Source organism: Delphinapterus leucas, chromosome 21 (assembly GCF_059928025.1).
Source record: "Delphinapterus leucas isolate spDelLeu-1000000601 "Yukka" chromosome 21, BTC_Dleu_Yukka2, whole genome shotgun sequence".
In the NCBI taxonomy this organism is placed as follows: domain Eukaryota; kingdom Metazoa; phylum Chordata; class Mammalia; order Artiodactyla; family Monodontidae; genus Delphinapterus; species Delphinapterus leucas.
The window spans coordinates 27,585,985-27,600,889 of NC_143149.1; the positions used below are offsets into that span (position 1 = coordinate 27,585,985).

Genomic DNA, 14,905 nt, shown 5'->3' on the forward strand with positions numbered 1-14,905 from the left:
GTCTTATCTTGGATGGCATTTTATCATCAACTGATATGAGAGCTTGAGTGATTCAGATCAGTATCCCTCGGATCATCGTATTATTATTTGTTTTTTTGCCGTATTCGGACCTCTCACTGCTGTGGCCTCTCCGGTTGCGGAGCACAGGCTCCGGACGTGCAGGCTCAGCGGCCATGGCTCACAGGCCCAGCCACTCCGCAGCATGTGGGATCCTCCCGGACCTAGGGCACGAACCTGCGTCCCCTGCACCGGCAGGCAGACTCTCAACCACTGCGCCACCAGGGAAGCCCTATTATTGTTTTATATATCAAATTTCTGGCAAATATCTTCCTAGTTTGTTGCCCACTTAATTTTATGTATGATGTATTTTATGTAAGTTTTCAATTTGAAACCAGACCTCTACTTGATGATTGTGGCTTTAATTTTCTCTGGGCCAAGATTTGTTTAGGAAAGCTTTCTTTGATTTCCAGGTGCTGGGACTCCTTTTCTGTTTCCAGGGTCACTGCCCCCAGGGCTCTTTCTGGTTATTTCCTCAGTAGGAATTATTTACTTATGGACCATGGCCAGACTTTCCCGACTTCCTGACCGGCTGTTTTGGGGGAAAGTATGGAAAAAGAAGATGACTTGAGGCGGAGACAGGAGAGAACGGCTTTGTAGGCGCTAGAAGTAACAAGGATAGGAAATTAACAGTCAGAAAGTCAGGCAATTTACACTCAGAATTTCTGGACCAGGAGGAGAGTGGAGTGGAACCAGAGCTCCTCAGACTTACTTTAAGCCGACCAATTTGTTCTTTCCAGTGACACAACAGTGATGGTGGTTTAAAAAATCCAACCCTGGGCTTCCCTGGTGGCGCAGTGGTTGAGAGTCCACCTGCTGATGCCGGGGATGCGGGTTCGTGCCCTGGTCCGGGAAGATCCCACATGCCGCAGAGCGGCTGGGTCCGTGAGCCATGGCCGCTGAGCCTGCGTGTCCGGAGCCTGTGCTCCGCAACGGGAGAGGCCACAGCAGTGAGAGGCCCGCGTACCGCAAAAAAAAAAAAAAAAATCCAATCCTATTGGCTTTACAGTGTTTCATCCCACATATTGGTGACAGCTCTTATTTTCTGGTGGTGATGTGGATTTAACTTCTTTGTTTCCATCTTGTCCATTAAAAGTAAGATCCATGAAAAAAGAGGCTATACTGGTTTTGTTTATCTGACTTTACTCAACTCTCAGGACGACCTCCAACGTTCAGTAAAGGTTGGAATATTTGTCAGATGAATGAATGAGTGGTCGGAAAATATGCAGTGTTAGTGGGGAGTGAAGGATATTTTGTCATGGGCCGGTGGTCAGTTGTGTTTTAAAATTGGCTCCACTGTCCTGCTTTGTTAAACAGAGCAGTGCTTTTGGGCTCTGGGTCATCATTGGTTCTTAACCCACCAGGCTGGCACGTGGTGATGCCTTGAGGAGCTCCTGGGGTTGGTTAGCCAGGCTTGCTTCCTTACTTCGCGGTCCTGTACCATGTTGCTTTTTCAGCTCTTCTTCATGTTTTAAAGCAGTTCTCTGCCCTCTTTTGGCTATTTTGGCATCATTTTCTCTTCTAAAAATCGACCTCATCTAGGTTACATTTTGGATGGCTGATGACTTTTGGTATTCTATACTCTCATTAATGGGATGGTACTTGGGATAAATATTGAAGGATCGTTATAGGTTTTCTTCTGATAAATAGATCTCTTTTTTAAAAAAAAAATTTTTTTAATTTATTTTTGGCTGTGTTCAGTCTTCATTGCTGCACTCAGGCTTTCTCTAGCTGTGGTAAGCGGGGGCTACTCTTCGTTGCGGTGTGTGGGCTTCTCATTGCAGTGGCTTCTCTTGTTGTAGAGCTTGGGCTCTAGGCGTGCGGGCTTCAGTAGTTGCGGCACGCAGGCTCAGTAGTTGTGGCTTGCGGGCCCTAGAGCACAGGCTCAGGAGTTGTGGAGCACGGGCTTAGTTGCTCCACAGCATGTGGGATCTTTCCAGACCAGGGCTCGAACCTGTGTCTCCTGCATTCGCAGGCAGATTCTTAACCACTACACCACCAGGGAAGTCTCCAATAAATCTCTTTTTATAGAAGCCAAAAATATTTATTAGACCAAATTGCTGTCTAACAGACGTTACTTGATTATTGGCAATAAATTAGAATTCTTTAGATACAAACATGAAATGAGCCAACTAAAGCCAACTTTCAATTATCTATGCTAGTGGTGGGCAGGGAGGGTATGGTGAAAAGAACCCAGATGCATGTGCTTCCATGTGGTGTCTTTTTGTTGTAGTCATTGCCGTTGCTTTTTGTGTTGAATTACTTTTTTGTGTGTGTGTGGTTTTTTTTTTGCGGTACGCGGGCCTCTCACTGTTGTGGTCTCTCCCGTTGCGGAGCACAGGCTCCGGACGCACAGGCTCAGCGGCCATGGCTCACGGGCCCAGCCGCTTCACGGCACGTGGGATCTTCCCGGACCGGGGCACGAACCCGTGTCCCCTGCATCAGCAGGCGGACTCTCAACCACTGTGCCACCAGGGAAGCCCTGAATTACCGTTTTGATGTGTCTGTTAAATTCCTGTGTATAACACATGCTGATAACTAGAGCTAAATGGTTATTGTCAAACAAGAGCTGCGTCAGGTGCTACCGAGATGGCGTGAGAGAGTGGAGACGTTGTTTAGATGTGGTAGCAAAGGACAAAATGGGGAAGGAAGGCAGTTTGGTCTGGGAAGACTGGTCTGCTTGATGAAATAAGAGATGTAGGGATGGTGCAGCCCAGCTGTGGGGAGGATGAGAATCCAGGGAGTAGAAGGTCTCATCTGGGTCTTCCTCAGGTGTCCAAGGAAAGAGAACTTTGGACCAAGGATAGGATTAGGGTGGAGATGGAAAGGGGGAAGTAGGTTCTCTAGGAGCAAGCTAGAGAAAACAAACCAAAGATGGGACTAGCCTACGCTCAGAGGTTGTGAAAAGTGAGCTCCTTTGGAAGGGAGACTGAGGCTTAGATGTCTGGGGTGCCTGATCCGACCTAAATGTCTGCTGAATCACTGAAGTAGTAACATAAATGATCACCAAAGAAACATATCTCCAAAAGCAGGGAATATTGAGATCTGAGTTTCATTTATGTGCCTATGATTACCCAAATCTGTGTTACATTGGCCTTTAGACATCATCGCACCTTTGTTAAAATGTGTTTAAATGGAAACATATTGACTTCAAACCCTGTCTGACAACATAATATCCTCTCCGCACAAATTACAAAGTCCACATACATGTGTTGATTTTTCTGAGCTCCATTTTGGGCCAGTTATTAAAATATCATCATCTTTATCGTCAGAGTTGGAACACAATGAAATATAATGAAATGACCTAATTACAGTCTTTCCTCTCTCCCACTGCATTTTTAGAAAATAGGTCAAAGTCAATAGGATATTTACATTCTCTTCCGGCCTCCAGTTTATTAGCTTGAGTGTTCATGTCCTGAGAATACCAAAAAGGATGGGATATGGAATAAAGATTTTAAAAAATCCTTGCTGCTACTCTGTTATGTTAGGTACAGCTCTCTCCCATATGCCCTAACTGCTCATCTTCCAACTCCAGGAAAGTTCTCTTTTTTTAATGACTTATAAACATTGCTGTCTTCTGATAGGTGGAATGGCTGAAAAACGAGGAGCCCATTGACTCTGAACAAGATGAGAACATTGACACCAGGGCAGACCACAACCTCATCATCCGGCAGGCGCGGCTCTCGGACTCCGGAAACTACACATGCATGGCGGCCAACATCGTAGCCAAGAGGAGGAGCCTGTCAGCCACAGTGGTGGTTTATGGTAAGACCAGCCCAAAGGCTAGGAATGGATAGAGAGGACAGAAAGCAGAGAGGTAGAGGGAGGTGCATTTCATTAAAGCTTTCAGTGTTTAGCACGGAAAGGACTTTGGGGGTTATCCATTATAGCGTTCTCTCCTGCCTCACCCCTCTGACAGGTGAAGGCAGATGCCTGTTTCTCTTTCATCCAGAATTGGACTTCTGGAGATAGTCAGTGACATTTTCGATCTCTTTTCAAAATAATTTAAAAAGTTGTTTGTTTTCTTCCATTGTGTTTATATTTGAAACGAAATGAGGTGGGCAACTTCTGCTTCCCACTCTTCGCAAACCCAACATCCACCAACCCCCCATCTTCCCCAGACCTGCTGTCGGCACCTCCTCTCCTGGCATATGAAATCCACCAAAAACAAACATGACTATTTGCTGAATATCTCAGGTATTGTATAAATGAAATTCCCAGCTATTGAAGTAAAGGCACTCCCTTCCACAATAGAAGAGCCCTGGGATTTATTTTTGAAGCACTTAAAGTTAATAGAAATTCAAATGCTGATATTTTCTTCTTATACTCTGGATTTTCAAGTGCTTTAGAGATATGTTGATGAGTTCTTCCTATGGTTCATCATTTCCTTGCAATGCAAATTCTCTGTATCCCTCCTGTATCAGAAGAGTAGACTGAGGGGTGGAGACTAGATCAGCCCTACTGTTGCCTCACGATGGGGCAGCCGGGGAGGGTCCCCTCCAGTCTCTTGGTACTCAACTCACAACACAACTCACAAGTGGCTTGCACATAGTAGGCAATCAGTAAATACCTCTTTCCTTTTTTTTCTCCCCTCCCCATTTTTCTCTCTCAGTAAATGGAGGCTGGTCTTCCTGGACAGAGTGGTCAGCCTGCAATGTTCGCTGTGGTAGAGGATGGCAGAAACGTTCCCGGACCTGCACCAACCCAGCTCCTCTCAATGGTGGAGCCTTTTGTGAGGGAATGTCAGTGCAGAAAATAACCTGCACCTCTCTTTGTCCTGGTGAGATATATGTAGATTCCCTTTTCCCTTCGGATCCACCAACATTATTGGGCTGGTGTGAAGCTTTCAGTAGAACCTTCCTTTCCAAAGTTACCATCTTCCAAGTTCTTCGAGTGGAGGCTTTGTCCAAAGTGCTAATGCGGAACTCATTGTAATAGCAGGAACGTGGGTGAAATACCTCTGTTTGGGGGCATAATTTTTTTCTTAATACTCAGATGACCCTAGACGCTCACCATCAATAAGCCAAATGTTTTGACGTATTTTTATACTACCAGTGTTTAAAACCCTTCTTTCAGGTTCTCCCATTTTGTAGCATTCATCTGTATAATAGGGATTAAGTGAGTTGTCTGTGAGCACAAAACAGGTACCAAATCCTTGACCTTTTTTCATCAGTCACCAATCAACTAACCTCATCGGTTTTACCTTTGTATTTATTGGCAATATAATTGGCAGAGATTGTATCACAGCAGTTTCCATTTCGAATGTGGGCTCTGCTTGCCTTCCTCTCTGAATAGAGAGAGGCTTCATTTACCAAATATGGCTTTTATGAGTTCTTTTGCTTATCTTACTGGCTCTCACTGAATTTATACAATGAGGAGTAGCTGAGATGGAAGATGACTTTCTGAATGAAAAGCATATCCTCCCACTGAGAAATGAATTGATCCTGGGTCTCACATGCATGATCAAACATTAGCTCCAAGGACACTGGACCAGAGACTCGTGTCTTTAAAATTGCGAGTCTAGTTCCACTCAAAGCTAAGGCCAGGCTCTCACCAGCAGCATATGCTTGGAGCTTTGTTTTGAATTTGCACTCAATATACATTTATTGAGTGCTTACTATGTGCCAGGTACTGTGCAAGATACATGTATACATGTAATGTCATTTAGCTCTGTGTTGTGATTTTTATGACCCCCAGTTGACAGAAATAGTGAAGTCAGGCTAAGTGCTTACTTAGGGTTGCTCCACCAAGAAGTTGACAGAACCAAGGTAAGGACTCAGACGTTTTGCTTCAAGTTCAGTATTTGTATTTTACCCTGCTCTTGACTAGCTGCTCTAGATTAAAAATGGCAGTGTCTTCAGTAACCCACATAAGCATGGTTGGCCTGTTCCTGGGAGATAGTGGGATACTTGTCTCCAACAGCTGCTATAATCTCTAGGGTGGTTTTCTAGGGGAATTAGATTCAGTTTGTTCGTTTCTACATACAGCAGTGCACGACCCAAGAAATTCTATTTGTGTAAGTCTTGGCATCTTGGGATTTGGCTGACCTGTTTTAGTTTAATACTGTCAGTATATGTGGGTTTAACTTTTTATTATTGAGGGGCTTTTAGGAATTGAAGAGCATTTATCCTACTCTCTGTTCTAAACCATCAACCCACAAGGAAGCGGTGATTACCAGTCGTTCCTGCATATAGTGTATCTGTCCATCTAAGATGCATTTGGGCATGAAAGGTGGGGAAAGAATGGGTAATAACATTATTAGCTAACCCAAGGGCACGGGTAATTCAAATATTTGCCCAAATTCAGTAAATTGGTCTCATCCTGAAATAGCAAGAGAATTACGCCACTGCTTTTGTTAGCCTGTCTCTTTAGGAAAGAAACCACGGAGAGAAGATAAGCACATATATTATTTTGTTTTTGTGGTGGTGGTGACGGTTTAAAATCCAGCTCTGAGGACAACAGCGGCCCTGGGGTGAGTCTCCCAACAGCTGCCAGATTCATTCTAACGATGGTTCCCTCTGTTTCCCTTTGAAGTGGACGGGAGCTGGGAGGTGTGGGGAGAGTGGTCAGTCTGCAGCCCAGAATGTGAGCATCTGCGGATCCGCGAGTGCACAGCCCCGGCCCCAAGAAATGGGGGCAAATTCTGCGAAGGCCTAAGCCAGGAATCCGAGAACTGCACAGATGGTCTCTGCATCCTAGGTAACACCTTCTGTTGCACGTCTTCTGTGTCTGTCCGGCATAGGAAAAGAAATGCCATGACCGTTAATTCGGTGCAGTAAGTTCACAGAAAACAGAATCTCCCAGAGCAAAGAGAATATGGGAGAAAAGGGTCGAAAAGTAGACAAAGAGATGTTTAGTAGAGGTGGGGTCATTTTAAACATCGTTATCACTGTCAGTTCCACAGATGCGTACGTTTATGATGGGCGTAACTGGATATGATTTGAAGATACGTGATGAAAGAAAATGAGTTAGACTTTTGAGCTTAGCAAGTCTTTTCTTTTAGGGGCCAGCATTTTTAGGTTTGGTGAAATTCTGATACGGATCACCATATGCTTGTATTTCTCCCAGGAATTTTACAGCACTATAAAGTGTTTCATGGTCCTCAGGGACCGTGGTTCTGGAACAAAGGGATGTGTTGTGACTGTTGCCTTACAAATGGGGGGAAAATATGGCACTGAGGGGGTGGGTGGGTTTTGTATCAAATTGGTCTGGCAAGGCAGGAAATAGAATGCTCATTTCAGAACTCCCAAGCCTTTGCTTTATTCCCGAGATTACATTACAGCCATCTTCAAGTGACTGTCTGCCTGGGTATGAAAGTATGGGAGGGTCAAATAGAGCCACATAGAGATTGGTTTTACTTTGGTGCTGTCCTATACTAGCTTTGTGGTCTTGGGCAAGTCATTTAGCTGCTTAACTTCTCTGACTGTAAGTACCAAAAAAGTACCTATTTTTGGTTATTGTCAAGGCTCAGTGATAAAATAATGTATTTGAATATTTCATGGAACAGAATAGGTGCTCAGTAAATATCAATTCCTTCTCTACTTGCCCACTCAGATGTGCTAAGGTGTATTTGCTTTTTCTTAGATCCTTCAAAAACAGGAGATTCAGGGCATACCTATTCTCTGGAACCAGGTTGCCTTCTTGGAAAACATCCAGCAAAAAAGAAACAGTGTAGTTCAATAGTGTGTCATCTTTTCAGGAATATATGTCCTTTTTATTTGGGAAGATTGTGGTAGGAAGGAAACATCTAAGTTGCATTTATTTTTCTGTATCAATTTGACTAGCTATGCTTGAAAGCAAGCCTCTACAAACAGTCGTATTTTCAAAATAAGTCTGAATGGTTCATACAGTGAAACATTGAAAGAAGCACTTTCTCATAGCCCATAGCTCCTCTGTTTGCTGGTACTACTGCTGAGCAGCCTGCGTGCGTCAGATACAATACAAGGGTCTGCAATTAAAGGGAACTTACCCACCAGTCTCAGCGATGAAAGGGCCTGCTCTCGAATAAATACGTTCCGTCCCCTTCCTAAATGGAAGGAAACATTTTTTTAAGATCAGCTTTACTGATGTCTAATTTACACATGATACAGTCCACCCATTTTAATTGTGCAGTTGGATGAATTTTGACAAACATGTACGGTTGTATACACCATCACAAATAAGACAGAGAACATTTCCATGAATCCCAAAAGTCTCCTCATGCTCTTTTGCAGTCAGCCCTTTCCTCCTACCCCAACCACCTTCTACTTTCTTTCACTTGACATAATGCTTTTGACGTTCCTCCGTGCTGTTACCTCTATCAGTAATTAGTTCTTTCTTATTCTTAAGTAGTACTCCATTGTATGGATCTACCACAATTTGTTTATCCTTTCATGAGCTGACGGACATAGGGTTGTTACCATTTGGGGGCTACCATGAACAAAGCTTCTATGAACCCTTGTGTACAGATCTTTGTGTGGACCTGTATTTTCGTTTCTTTTGGGTCAATACCTAGAAGTGGGATTGGTGGGTCATATCATAATTAGATATTTAACTTTATAAGAAACTTTCCACGGTAGCTGTAATCATTTAAATTTTTACCACTAAGATGTAACTGTGCTAATTGTTCCACATCTTTGCCAACACTTGGTATTGGTCTTTTTAAAGTAAGTCATTCTAATGAGTAAGTAGATTTGTGATTTTAATTTGCAGTTCTGTAATGGCTAACGATATTGAGCAAATTTTCATTTGTGTTTATTGGTCATTCATCTATGTTTTTTGATGAAGTGTCTGTTCCAGTCTTTTCAAATGTAAGGAAACAACACAAATTCATTAGCAAGAAGTTTAAGGAAATGTGTCTCTGGCCACCCTTGACTACCACCAGATTTATGTGAAATATACCTTTAAGGTATGACTATTTTTAACATGTTTTTAAACATATTTTTCCATTGATTAGGACTCTAATCTCATATATCTTCTAAAAGGCTGTTGACAGGATAACTATGTGGGTACTGATTATAGTTTAGATGGTCATTAGACACTTCTGAAATATTAGAAATAAGAAAGTACTGGTTGAATTTTAGATGACCATAGTAATAACCTTTCCTAACAGCCAGTAACTGAGCTTGAGCTTGGGGAAAATTCTATGAATGTCAAGCTTCAACCTTGGTTGACTGACACTTTAGAGTTACTGATTGAAGACAGACAATGGTTAGCTCCTAATGTGAGAAAGAATTGTTATCAAATATGTAAATATTATTCATTTGCACTTGTATTGCAATATATAGTTATCTTTTCGTTGAGTAAGAGTTATGTTTAGGGCTAAAAGGAATCACCAGCACTAAGAGGATAGTGACCAGTCTAGATCCCAATTTTAAAATCTGAGATATTGTATTCATCAGGGTTCTCCAGAGAAACGGAACCAATAGGATACGTATATAAGATACAGGCTATAAACATACGCACATACATACATACATATGTAAAGAGATTTATTATGAGAAATTGGTTCATGTTATTATAGAGGCTGGCAAGTCCAGAATCTGCAGAACCAATGTCCCAGTTCAAGTCCAAAGGCTGGCAGGCTGCTATAGAACCAGGAAGAGCCAATGGCCCAGTTCAGAGGCTTTCAGGCAGGAGAAGTCTCTCTTACTTGGGAAGGATCAGGACTTCAGCTGATTAGATGTGACCCACCCACGTGATGGAGGGCAATCTGCTTTTCTCAGCCTGTCCGTTTCAATGTTGGTCTCATCTGAAAACACCCTCACAGGCTAATGTCTGACCAAATATTGGGGCACCTCATGGCCCAGTTGGGTTGGCACATAAGATTAACCATCATAAACGCATATGTACTTGGGAAGTCCCAAAGCATAGTTCTTTCCTTGGAGCCAGTCAAGCCGAGGTTCAGGAAATTGCTTTAATTACTGAATGAAACCCTTCTTTGGACATTGGCCATGTGTGGTTTTAGTCTCACATGTGCAGTTTAGTGGATATTCTGTTTACATTTTCCAACAGTGGAAACAAAACGGGTAGGGAAACAGTGAGGTTTAGAATATGTTCAGCACTGAAGGTTGAGAGCTCTGTTAAATCCCCTCATGAGTTTAAAATGCTGTGTAAGCCTTTCCTTTCTGTTCAATCTATTCGTTCCCCTGTTCCCTTTCCTACTTAAGCATGAGTTTTTCTAGCATTCTTTGCCTCTGTAATATGCATATTAAGATGTCTGTCAGACATGATCAGAGACTCTTGATGGCTACAATGACTAAGCTTTGTGATGGAAAAAGAGTGAAGCCTGTGAAATCATAGAGGTGAATGAGATGTATTTACACATCAGTGGGAAAGGGGTATGTTTCTAAGAGCTCAACACTGGGATGTATTCTGCCCTTTTAGACAGAGAGTGGCCACTCATGTCAACAAAAATGAATAGCATTTTACTATCTCTGCGGGAATCAATGAACAGCAGTCTAGTTAGATGATGCCAGCATCACTCTGAGCTTCTAGCTGGTACCTCGCCAGGGTGCTCTTGGTGAAACTAGCTGTGCTCTCAGGATAGAGATCCAGTGAAGGTTTGGTTTGATTAAAATAGCATTTGGCAACAGCTTTATGGAGCAGTCGCTTCCTGAAAGATCTAGGTCATGTTCCAATTTGGGGATTTCCTTCTTTTAAATTTTCTTCCCTTTATGCCAGATACGACCCTAAAGCAAGTCCTCAGTTCCCAACTTCTCTTGGCAGTTACACGATGACATTGCTTGGGCTGTTGGATGACCTACAATTCTTTGATTTTATTTAGCTCTCAACAAAGCATCTGGATTCCTTTTGTTGTCCCTGAGGGCTGCATTCCTCCTAGAGATGGAGCTGCCAGCTCTGAGTGATCACTTTAATATTGGGGTATGATTTTGTTGCTAGGTCAGTTGTGACTGTAGCACAGGACCTTAGTGTTATGCTGTCACAGATGGCCACACCTAAATGCCCTCAACAAGGAAAGAAATGCCCCAAGACCAGGGAGGGTAAGATTAAGCAGTTGGTACCAATAGCAGTGAGTCCGAGGTTCCAAATTACAAGCATAAACTAAACATCAGGGCCTTTACGCTAGAACAGTTCTTTTCGAGGAAGATAATTACATGGGATGACCGTCGAGAGACAAGAACTTGTGGATCCATGTTTTTTAAGCATTAACATCAAAATCGGGTAGTTCTCTGACCGCTGTCCTTTCTACTTGCTGAACTTAGCTGCTTCTGTGCCGGAGGATCACAGAAATGTCCATGTAAATGATATGTACCTTCCTCATTGGCAGGAACAGAAGGGTGAAAATAGTGGGGTGTTTAGTTAGAGTCTGAGAAGTAAGGGGAGCCTGCTCCCTCTCCTTTTTATTCCAGCAGATGAAAAACTAAGGGCTTTGGCTTCAGAGGATTGAGTGAATCTGCTTCAGAGGGGATTAGTGCCCAGATGTGCTGTGAGAACGAAGCCAGAGAAATGTCACAGGGACCCAAAAGAGAGAGGAAATCTTCAAGGCTGAGCTGCCTGAGAGCTAATCAGTCCTTCTTGTCAGGATGTGAGACAGGTCATTTCAACACTGACAGTTCAGAAATGGAAAGATCAGTTACATGGTGCTTTGTTTTCATTTCTCCTGAGTACACTGATAAGAAAAGTTGGAGGTGACAGTTTGGAAACCCCATCAAGGATAAAGATGTCTATACAATAGCAGGTTCAAATAAACATCCCCAAGCTACATCTCATAATCTAACCACATTGTCTGTTGAACCATCTACTTAAGTGACCTAAAGGAAGCACCTGAAAATGTGAGCCTGTAATCACATCAGAGTACAGGTTGCCTTGGTAAGCGTTTTCTCTTGAATCATATTCTAAGCCTCATTGTTATCCATTACAGTAATTACCCGGGTCCCTTCCCTGTATTTCTTTAGGGCACTGAATAAGAGAACATTCACTCCAGAGTTAGCTAAGTGTATCTGAAACAACTCTTACTTTTTGCTAGTGGTTTACAGAATATCTGTTTCATATATGAGATTATAACAGATGGATGTCCCTTTACCAAAACGAAAACCGTCATGTCCTTTCTTTGGGCAGAGAGTCAGGACTCATATTGGACTCTTCTAAAACCTTTTTGTTGGATAAGGTCATATTTCAGGGCCTGCTGCACTACATAATTGGTTAATTATAGCACAGTGAAATTCTATATAGCAAAGAAATAAAAACGGCGTCAGCAAGATAACATGCTAGCACAATGCATTAAGTTGTCACGAAGTTTCCTACTGCTTGTTAATTCTCCCAAGTAGTTTTAATGTTAAAAACCCATTTCCATTCCATTTGTACATAATAGGTATTCCTTTTTCCATGGAGATTTTCCCTAGAAATACCCAATAGCTACCTTTCTGCATAACAAACAATTGATTAATTCAGAGTTGCCTTTATGTATACAGCATAGAAAATGTGGATATAATATTGCAGACCCACAGGAGTGATAAGAATGTAGATTTGGACATATGTGGTGTCATTAGCAACTTAGCCACGATCTCTCTCCCGTGCCCCAATAATGCTTTCCCGTTATGAGACCCAATAAGAAGACCAGTGAATAACACGCTTTAACGAGACAGAGTGAAGTGGCTCATAACAGAAGTTTCCGTTGTGCTTAATTAAAAAAGAAAATAGAGATAGCTCAATACTCATATGTCTTAGTGAAAGCATTTTTTTTAAATTCTGCAAGGCTAAAACTTTTACTTTTGTGCCTTGTGATAAGAGGATTTGAACTCTAGTGCCACATCCTGAGTGGAATTGAGCATAAAAAGGAAAAAGAATGAGCCATATACAGCAAATTACCATAAAATGTCTCCGCTTTGTTATCCACCCCCTGTGGACTTTTCTGCATTTATACCTTGTTAACAAGAAGATAAAGACATCTGATTGTCTTTTTGAGCATAATCCCCCTTCCAAGTAAGGACTGACCTTCATCCATTGGCCCATTGATGATTGATATGTATTCAGTAAACCACTAAAAATCTATGGCCTCAGGCATAGAAAATAAATTTTTGGTTACCAAAGAGGAAAGTGGGCTGGGGGATAAGTGAGGAGTTTGGAATTAACATACACACACTACTGTATATAAAATAGGTAAATAACAAGGACTTACTGAATAGCACAGAGAACTATACTCAATATTTTGTAATAACCTAAAAGGGAAAAGAATCTGAAAAAGAATATATATATATATAACTGAATCAGTTTGCTGTACACCTGAAACTAACACAACATTGTAAACCAACTATACTTCAATTAAAAAAAATCTGTGGCCTTTCTTTTCAACCAGCTCTGAAACAAGGACTTAAGATGCCTTTTTTTTTTTTTTTTTTTTTTCCGCGGTACACGGGCCTCTCACTGTTGTGGCCTCTCCCGTTGCGGAGCACAGGCTCCGGATGCGCAGGCTCAGCAGCCATGGCTCACGGGCCCAGCCGCTCCGCGGCATGTGGGATCTTCCCGGACCGGGGCACGAACCCGTGTCCCCTGCATCGGCAGGCGGACTCTCAACCACTGCGCCACCAGGGAAGCCCTAAGATACCTTTTGTGATGCAGGAAATTTTCCCTCTGTCATCATCATCTCTTTATTTCTTCCCAGACGTGTGCCACGTGTACGTAGTCATGACAGAGTAACCTACATAAAAATTTCCTTCGCAGCTAATAGAAATCAATGCAATTATTCTGTTTCTTTCTTCTTCTTTTTCCTATTCCTGTCAACTCCCCCTGACCCACCACCACCATATTTCCCTATGAACGTTTACACTGGGCTTACATTCTTTTGGTGGAATTGGACAGGAAGTGCTGTCATACTCCAGAAACATGTCTGGAAGATTGTTTATCTCTGAGGCATCTTGTTAACTTTGTTCATTTTATGAGAGGAATTGAAATAAAACACCTCTCCTGTAAATAGGAAGGACTTTAACATTAAATTTGGGCAGCTGGAGAACAGGATACTTAACCTCCAGATGACATTACTTAGAGAGGGTACACACGGTACACACATCACATTAGAGAGAGAGGAAGAAGACTAAAACAAAACAAAACAGAAAAACCCCAAGAAAACCAGATAGACAAATAAGAACAGATCCCCATGACAGTGTAAACTGGAGACAGAAAACCCAGTAGAAAGCTTAAAAACATTTCTTAAGGACGGGAAATTTTAGCCACAGGGCCAGATAGTTGATGGGAATACAAATTCATTACAAAGAAAAGAGAAATATTTTGTAGATGGCATCCCCAAGAAGCACAGGGAAGGCACTGGCTCCTAACTGGGGATTGCGAGAAGGTACAGAGGTTGAGTTTCCATGAGGGCTGGCCCAGGATGGGCCTGGGTTGAGCTGGCATTGAGAGCAAAGGCTGAATGGCCTTCCAGTGTCCTCTGTGATTCTGAGTTGAGATGTTATTCTCTTTCTGAAAAATTAGAAATGGACATGAACCTAGAATTGAGAGAAATGAATGAGCTGAGCCTATAGGATTTGAACATTTATCCTATAGGTAACAGGTTGAAGAATCCGGGCTCTGGCATCAGATTGCTTGAGTTTGAATTTCGGTTGCAATGCTATGAGCAAATTTCTTCATTTCTCTAAGCCTAAATTTATTCCTCTATAAAATAAAAGTTATAATAGTGTCTATTACAAAGGGTTCGTTTTGAGGAGGAAATGACCTAAACCATGCAAAGCATTTGACATCTGTAGTAAGCACTCCATTTGTGTAAATAAAAATAATGTGTGTGTGTTCTAGTAAAGGGATTCCTGTGGCAGAAAAAGTGTGCTTTCCATGTTCTGTGGAAGAATTGACAAGTGACACTTTAGATATTTTGTTAAAACATTTCCTAATATATCTG

At 42.2% G+C, this 14,905-nt stretch overlaps 1 protein-coding gene across 1 annotated transcript in view; it reads left to right on the top strand.

Moving 5' to 3' along the window:
• Positions 1-14,905, top strand: part of UNC5D (unc-5 netrin receptor D) — a 192,959-nt gene that overhangs the window by 75,484 nt on the left and 102,570 nt on the right. The window contains exons 2-3 of the mRNA XM_089903552.1: positions 3,642-3,822; positions 6,592-6,832. Coding sequence (XP_089759678.1) covers positions 3,642-3,822; positions 6,592-6,832 — 422 coding nt within the window. The remainder of the gene's footprint in view (positions 1-3,641; positions 3,823-6,591; positions 6,833-14,905) is intronic.